This window comes from Chenopodium album, chromosome 11 (assembly GCF_948465745.1).
Source record: "Chenopodium album chromosome 11, dcCheAlbu1.1, whole genome shotgun sequence".
NCBI classification, from domain to species: Eukaryota; Viridiplantae; Streptophyta; class Magnoliopsida; order Caryophyllales; family Amaranthaceae; genus Chenopodium; species Chenopodium album.
Genome location: NC_137844.1, coordinates 43,292,169 through 43,301,174, shown reverse-complemented (window position 1 = coordinate 43,301,174; position 9,006 = coordinate 43,292,169). Strand labels below are relative to the sequence as shown.

The following is a 9,006-nucleotide window of genomic DNA, read 5'->3' as shown; positions in this document are numbered from 1 at the left end:
TTAGATCTAGGATTAAATTGATTTTTAAAACAAAATTAATAATTTTTTTTTATTCGAAAAAGAGAGAGAGGAAGAAGGTGGCGGTAGCCACCACGCCGGCTGCCAGCGCCGTGGCCGCCTGCTGCCGGCGGCTGGCGCTGCTGGCGGCAGCAGCCACCTGCTGCCAGTGGCTGGCAGTGGTGGTGGGGGTGGCTGAAAAAAAAGAAGGGGAAGGGGAGAAAGGAGAAAGAAAAAAAAGAAAGAAAATAAGGAAAAGGAGAGAGAGAAGTTTACCTTTGGTTTTCTCCACTCTGGGCAAAGTTTGATTTGCCTCATATGTGGGATATTTATACCTCTTCTCTAAAACCCTTTTCCCTAAACTTTCCCTTTTTAATTTTCCTAATCCCATCCCTAATAAAACTTTACTAAAATAAACTTTCCTAAATTAAACCCCAACTTAATTAAAATAATTAATTAAATAAACTTTTCTTTTATAAAATATTTCCAACTTATTAAAATAAATAAATAAATAAAATTCTTTAAATAAAACATTTAATTTTCAATTAAATACTTCTCAAAATATTTATTTTAAATAAAATACGTATAAAAATACGAGGTATTACAGTCTGTTACTAAGCCGACCCAAAATCAACACGACTTGTTATTGACCCGACCTAAATTCAACCCAAATTGTTCTTGACCCGATTTCAAATCACCTTAAATTCAGTTTAGACCACCTTATTATTGTTGATCAAAGCATTTTGTCTAGGGAGACCAAGTCGGTCCAAGCCAGCAAAAGAAAGAAGCATCATCTCCAAATTTAAGAGTTAAATATAGTACTAGTATATATTTGTTGTATGGTCAAAGGAGATAATTATCTTACTAAATTATAGGCTATATTTTTCATCTCGAATATAAACTTATCTGAAATTGTTATCCCTTAAATAAGTGGAATCAAAGTGAATAGATTCGAATAGGGTTGAACTTATCTTCTAAAAATCTAAACTAAACTTATCTTCCTGGAATGAATATGAATTTATCATGTAGATTTTATCCAAACTTATTAGAACTTATTAACTCGAATATAAAATTATCTGAAATTATTTCTCTTACAATAAATGAAGTAACTGATAATGGTTAACCCGCATATTATTGACTTGAAGTAATTGACCCGAACCTGAACATGACCAGACTTGAAAATGACCCGACCTGATCATAACCTGCAAATTATTGACTTGAACCAAACTCGACTTAAACCCGAACATAACCCGACTTGGAAATGACCCGATCTGATTGTAACCTGCAAATTATTGACTTGAACAGAACCCGACTTGAAACCGAAAATGACTCGATTTGGAAATGACCCAACCTGATTATAACCCGCAAATTATTGACCTGAACCGAACCCGACTCAAATCCGAGAATGACCCGACCTGATTCTAACCCGCAAATTATTGACTTGAACCGAACCCGACTCGAGCCCAAGAATTACCCTAACCCATTGTAACCCGTGAAAACCCGAATTAAATCCGATCTGTTATTCACCCGACCTGTTATTAACCCGACCCAAACCCAATAAGATGTATGACCCTACGTGACCCGACTCAAGCATGACCCAACTCGAACCCAACCCGCATAGGTTACGGCATTAACCCGAATTGACCCGACCTGAGTTGACCCAACCTAATCTTACCCGACCCAAATCCGACCCGTTTACACGAATTCACAGCTCTACTCATGATCCAACACCCAACGGTTTGAAGATTCAACGACCAAGTGACAAGTAACCAATTAAAGTTAATTTTTCTTATTTTGTTTTTTTGTAAAAACTTGTATATATAGCATTATTATAGTTGAAACTTTTACCATAAACCATAATGAAAAAATAAATGTAAACAGGCATTAAAACTACAAGCGTTGACGTGTTATAATTAGTATTGTTGGACCACTGAATTAAAGTGAATTCAATCAATTTAGTACCTGATTTTGAGTGTGATTAAAGGTTTAAATAAGGGGTTACTAAATGCCATAATAGAATTAATTAGGGCGTGGTATTAAATGACTTATCTACCCTTATAAATTCTAGTTTGACATCATTCAATTTTTCTCACCAACCATACTCATTCCACCACCATCACCCTAAACACCATCACCACCACCACCCTAAGGTCGCCGGAATCACCATCACCCTAAAGACCATCACCACCACCACCCTAAGGTTGCCGGAATCAACCAATTTTATCACTATCTATCACACCATATCAACCACTTATCATACCAAATCAACCGGAAAAAGGAAGGGGTTGACGATAATGGATTCGCGGCGGGGGAAGGGGGTTCGTTTGCCGGGAAACATGGGGAAAACGCCGGCCAATTCGTCGGTCAGTTTTTTTTTTATTTTTTTTATTTTTTTTATTTTCGCATAGAATGCATAGTCGCGTGCTATATGTGACTCCACCACGGCATAGTCGCGTATAGCATGCGACTACACCGTGGTGGAGTCGCACGCTATATGCGACTCCACCACGGTGTAGTCGCATGCTATACGCGACTATACCGTGGTGGAGTCGCATATAGCACGTGACTGTGGTTTTTTTTTTTTAATTTTTTTTTTGAATTTTGAATTTGAATTTAAATTTTGAATTATGGTTGTAATTTGTGTATTTTTAATATCGAATTTTTTGAATTCGTGATTAAATTAGTAATATAATTTGAAATTGAATTTTGAATTTGAATTTAAATGTTGAATTATGGTTGTAATTTGTGTATTTTTAATTTCGAATTTTTCGAATTCGTGATTAAATTAGAAATATAATTTGAAATGTGATATTTTTTTTTAAATTCGAATTTAATTTTGTTTAATATGATTAGTCATAAAATTTTTATTTTGTAATGGCAATAAGTAGTTAATAATAATTACTAAATGTAAAAAACAAAAAAAAAAAAAAATAATTACTAAATGTAATTACTGTTATGTTATATGCATATATAATTGTTGTTACTAATTAGGGAGTAGTAAATTTGGTTTTGGCATTAGCTTTGAATTTGTAAATATTTAGGATTATGTTATTTTAAAAAAAATAATTTCAATAGTTTATTGTTTAATAGTAAAATTATTAGTAATAATACTTGAAATAATAATAATTATTGTTTGAATTATGAATATAATAATTAATTTGAAATATTATTATTATATTAAATAGCGACAAGGTGGAAAATCAATTGCGGTGAATGATGTGTTGACTGGCTCGGGGCCGCGACACACTCGAGCCCGAAACATCGATGCCTTTGTTAGGAGAGAAAGGGATGCTGCACGATTGGGAAAGTCTGTTGTTGATGGTGCTTCTGATGATTCTTGGATAGTGAAGGAGGACATGCCTGGTGGGCCCCTTGATGGTAGTGTTATTCCTAGTTTCGGAGGTCATGTTGCTCGTATGATATGGGATGGAAAGGAGAGAAACTTGCTAAGGTGTCAGAATAGGGAAAGAGCATGTTATCAGCTTCAGTCATGGTTTGCCACGCTTTCACCCCAGCAGGTTGCAGTGGTTGAGGGTACAGGCTTGTCACACTTGCCTCGGTGTATGTTTGGACACCTTGATATACCTCTTATTTGTGCATTTGTGGAGCGGTGGCAACCTGACACTAACACATTTCACTTCCCTTTTGGAGAGATGACTATTACTCTACATGATGTCTGGCACATTTTGCGCATCCCAGTGGATGGGCGTATAGTTTCTGCTCAGGCTACTAGTGAGGAGTTGCGAATACATGCTATGCAGTTGCTTGGAGTGGATCGAGATACACTTTTGGCACCTCCTACACCGCACTATTGTAGTGGTGCGATTTCCATTGATTCCATTATCAACATTTGCTCAAAGCGTAGTCCTGAAACGCAACTTATGGGTTACATGTTACTATTACTTGGTTCTACGTTGTTTGTAGACAAGAGTGCTAGTAGGGTACGACCAGCTGACATCCTCGAGCTTATTCATGGTGTGGATGATATCTCAGATTATGCATGGGGAGTCGCCACTTTGGCGAACTTATATCGCCAGTTAGGGATTGCGAGCAGGGGTACGTGCTCAGGCATTGCTGGTTGTTTGACATTACTACAGGCTTGGATATATGACATTGTTCCAATCCTCCACAAATGGTTTGATGATATCTAGAAGCCCATAAAGGTAAGGAAAATCTGAAATGTCTCTTGCTCCTGATGAATAACGAATTATTATTTTTGTAATTCAAATTAATATCAAAATACAGAAAAATAAACAACAAATAGAAAAACATAGAGTAGACTTACCTCGACCTCCACTACGACCACCATCACCACGTCCCCCATTACGACCACGACGCCCACGAGTACCACGTGTATACTCCCATGCACTAAGATTACGTCGTGTACTATTTGCTGGTGGTCTCCTTCTAGTAGTCGTGTTCCTGAGCGGCTCATTAACACCAAATTGATCGAAATGAAGATGTTCATCTATTAGGCGAGACACATAACGCATGACTGCTGGGTCACTTCTACTCACCTCACGCACAAGACTCTAAAAAAATCGACTGTCCTGTGACTGATGACTGGGGTAATCCAATGGATTCGGAACACTACCATCCTCACCAATCACTAGTGTCCTATAAAAGGGGTGCACTTGGTCTAAGTAGAAGTATGTCCCCGAATCCATGGCACGACGTATATCACATGCACAAGGAATCTGATGAGTCTTCTTATAAACGCATCCACACCAAACATTCACCTCATGACTTAACTCTCTCATTCTTTTCTTCTCATTCACCAACAACAACATACAATGGTGGGAGGTACGTCCATTAATATGTTGTAATGGCATAACATCATGACTGCGTTGACTGTGCTCAAGTGATTGCTTAATCTGTGTGACCTGATCTTCAATCGCCTTATTTACCTTGGCCCATACAGAATCGAGAGAACCAGTTGAAGTTTTTAACCACCCCTTCAAAGATGAATGTGCACTTTCAACTCTACAATTGGTGACATTGCCGAAGTGAAGTACACCATTGGTCCAAAATTTCACAAATTTCTCCTTATGATTGTCTAACCAAGTCTCCTTCACAAAAGAAATCACGGCAGGAAATGCTGCATAAGATTCCTCCATTTGCCGAACCGCTCTATTATAATCATCTAATGTGGTGGCATTGAGAATTGGATTCCACCTTGTCAACCTGAAAATTTTGCCTTGATCTTTATTATTCGTTATTTTCCCAACTCTATGCTCTACATCCTTGTTAATATGCCATGTGCATAGTAAATGAGCAGTGTTGGGTAATATTTCCAGAATAGGCGACATCAAACCCAACTCACAATCGGTTATAATAGGCGTGGGCGATACATCACTACCAACCAACAACTTCAACTTATCTATCACCCATGCATAGCTCACGGCGCTCTCATCCTTCATAAAAGCATACCCGATCAAGAAATTCATGTTGCAAGGAGTAACACCAATGAGCTCCAAAAAAGGCATTTTGTATCTATTTGTCTTGTAAGTTGAATCAATGCCAATGACCCATGGATACGTGCGTAAGAGCGCTAGAGATGTAGGATGTGCCATAAATACATGGGTCAAAACATTCGTATCCGGGTCAACCAAGCTCCAATGTGTATAATGCGACTCGATACCAAGTTCAAGGAAATATGTAACAACAGCTCGACCATCAGCTTCTTCAAGTCTCAACCGATCCCTAAAGTAGTAAATATGTCTACGATTGGGATGATCATCAGGAAACTGATTCCGCACAGCTGCTAAGATATTTTGTGGCTTCACTTTTGCATCAGTCAGGTCACGAACAAGTTGCTTCGCACCCGGACTAAGCTTGCTCATTTGTCGATTACCTTCTTCATAGACAATTAGCTCATGGTTGTGTTTGCCATATGCATCGGGACCCAAGACAATCTGCCATCCTTCATCATCAGAAACTTTATAACCCTTCATCAAAAACTTGCAACCGCAATGTTGAGTTTTTGTGTTCGGTTGTTGAGCAACACTAAGATCTCTATTTTTCCCTCTATCTCTTGCACCACGATTGCATCTCAAATACAACCATCCGTTATGATTGTAAGAAATCACAAGTTGAAATTTGAGTGTTAGTGCAATGTCTTTCGCCCATTGTGACAATTCTCGATACGTTGGAAATAATTGATCGGTCTGAAAATGTGGGTAATAATTTACCCCATCACTGCTAAAATCTTCAATAGGATCCTATTAGAAAGAAAAATACAAAGTTAATTTAAATTAAATTTAACTACAAAAATAAAATTATTTTTTTTTTTTGCCAAATTTAAACTACTAATTTTTTTTATTAAAGCCATAAATTTGCTAATTAAATTAAGTGTATTTTGTTATTTTTAATAATTAACAAAAATTAATTAACACAAATTAAACGGATTTAAAAAAAAAAAGTACCGGTCGCATGCTATATGCGACTATACCATGGTACAGTCGCATATAGCATGCGACTGTACCACGGTATAGCCGCATATAGCATGCGACTGCACCGTGGTATAGTCGCATATAACACGCGACCGGGCACAACGGAAATTGAAAAAAAAATTCCGACATATACCCGACTCGACGGCGTCGACGGTTCGTCGTCCCCACCAAGTGCCTCTGATATGAACGCGGACCGTCGTCGACTCATTTTATATTTCGTGGGTGGTGGACCAGTCAAGGTGGAGTCGTGGTGTATAATGGTCAAGGTGGAGTCGTGGTGGTGGACCAGTCAAGGTGGAGTCGTTGTGGTGGACCAGTCAAGGTGAGTGGTGGTATGGATGGTGGAGCTAATGGTCAAGGTGGAGCAAAGACAAAGTTAGTAATGGTTGGATTGTTATGTAATTTTTAAAATTGTAAGGGGTATGAAAGTCATTTAATACTATAGCTTGAGTAATTTCATTGTGGCAAATAGCAATTCACTTAAAAATAAATACTCCTACCAAACTTAGGTATTCGATTTGAGTACACTACTGCAGAAAAAAAAAAAAGAATTGGTTATTACATTTATTGGCATATACAAGTGGACCAATAAATATTTTGAACAAAATAGGAACCAATTAGAAAATTTTGAAAAACAAATGGACCAATAGAAATTCGATGTTAAGCTCAATGAATTTCTAGAGGAAAAGTGAAGATTTCTGCCATATTGATTCACTTCGTATTAAAAGTTAAATTTGAAAACAAAACTATTTCCTCCGTGTATTAATAAGTGTTATATTAACCAAATCCAGTCGTGTTTTAATAAGTGTTACACTTCAAGAGTATACAGATTATGAGTAGGCGACTAGGTGGACATATACAGATTATTACATGTATTCAAGAGAATTGTAAGGTGCTCCCATCGACACAAGGAAGTGGTGTGAACTTCATGTATTGGCGCATAATGAACATGTGTTATTTAAAGTGGTGTCTTATGCCGACCTTGTAGTTCATTATTATTTGCAATGTTATCCAATTTAAAGTACAAACATGTACATTAATTCTAAAATGAGTTTTTCTAATTGTTATTGTTTCGGTGATTGCAAAAATGTTCAACTATATGTTATTGTTACAAATAATAATGTATGCCCATTATAGCTTGTAACTATCTCTTTAATATGACTATCTTAAGTGTCTTTGTAACTTCCTTTGTAACCTCCATATGCCTTTAATTCACATTGTAACTCTTCATGAATGGACTCTTCATTGTCCTTATAGGTTACATTATTCACATCATGTATATATGTAGATGGCCCATGAAATGGATGAATAGAGACAACACAATTATCTATCTACATTTCTCTCTGGTATTCTCCCTTTCTCCTTATTTTATAATACGTTATCAGCACCATTGCTTTAGTTATCGGGAATCGGAGGAAACATTATTACTAGCTAGTTTGTTGCACATACACAATAGTTTTTGTCCCGTTGAGGTAAGTGTAATTACCTCCAGTTTGTTTTGATTACAATCATAAAAACAAAAAGAATTGGTCCTTTTGTTCGTTAGTGTCGAACTGCCAAATTACAACATCTTTGTTTGTTACTTGTTTGCTAATTGCTATCATGTGATATTGAAATTTTATTAGCCTTGTATTGGTGTTGCAATTCCATTTACTAAATCATATTTTTGATCTGTTAATTTATTTTCTTAGTCCATATATATGCGCACTTGTAATCATTTCGCATATTCATAATACTATGACCGTATTGTAATTCATAATCTGATTACCGATCGTGAGTACACTAGTGTAAAGAGGCTAATAAAGCAGCACCTCGAGATAAGGCAAAGACCATGATATTCCTTTGCCATCACCTCCATGAAGGGCTAAAAAATGAATATTTAACTGTAAAAGACCCACAAATCCTTTGGAGTAATCTAAAGGAAAGGTATGACCACCAAAAAACAGTGATACTCCCTAGAGCTCGTTATGAATGGTGAATTTGAGATTGCAAGATTTTAAATCTGTTAGTGAATATAACTCGGCTATGTTTAAAATAACTTCTCAATTAAAATTATGTGGAGAAAATATTATTGATGCAGAATTGCTTGAAAAGACATACTCCACTTTCCATGCTAATAATATTGTTCTGTAGACACAATATAGAGAAAAAGGTTTTCAAAAATATTCTAAATTAATATCTTGTCTTCTTGTGGCTGAGCAAAATAACGAGTTGTTAATGAAAAATCATCAATCACGTCCTACTGGCTCTACTCCATTCCCTGAAGCGAATGTGACAACCCATAACAGGAAAGAAATTAAAAACAAAGACCATTCCAGCAGTAGTGGTCGAGGTAGAGGTCGCGGTCGTGGCCAATGGCGCGGCCGGGGTCGTGGACGTGGATATGGTAGAGGTCGTGGAGGTCATTTCACAAATTCACATTCCCACCAGAAGTGGGAACGTAGGGATGATAAAGAGAAAAGTGAAACCAATATATGTTACCGTTGTGGAGGAAAAGGCCATTGGTCTCGGGTTTGTAGAACTCCAAAGCATCTTGTTGAACTTTACTAAGAATCAT

The 9,006-nt window shown here is 37.0% G+C and overlaps 1 protein-coding gene across 1 annotated transcript; it reads right to left on the bottom strand.

Moving 5' to 3' along the window:
- Window positions 1–4,529: 4,529 nt before the first annotated feature.
- LOC145566641 (protein FAR1-RELATED SEQUENCE 5-like) lies at window positions 4,530–6,657 on the bottom strand. Its single transcript, XM_081625996.1, has 2 exons — window positions 6,583–6,657; window positions 4,530–6,218 (listed from the first exon to the last, which is right to left on the bottom strand). Exons 1-2 carry the CDS (start codon window positions 6,655–6,657, stop codon window positions 4,530–4,532), a joined length of 1,764 nt encoding a protein of 587 aa, XP_081482122.1.
- Between the last annotated feature and the right edge of the window lie 2,349 nt (window positions 6,658–9,006).

Bases quoted from the DNA above. Each gene is read 5' to 3' on its own strand.
- LOC145566641 (XM_081625996.1), bottom strand. From the start codon at position 6,657: ATGAGTCGACGACGGTCCGCGTTCATATCAGAGGCACTTGGTGGGGAC. The intron at 6,219-6,582 runs GTATATGTCGGA...TCTTTCTAATAG, and splicing joins CGTCGACGCCGTCGAGTCGG to GATCCTATTGAAGATTTTAG.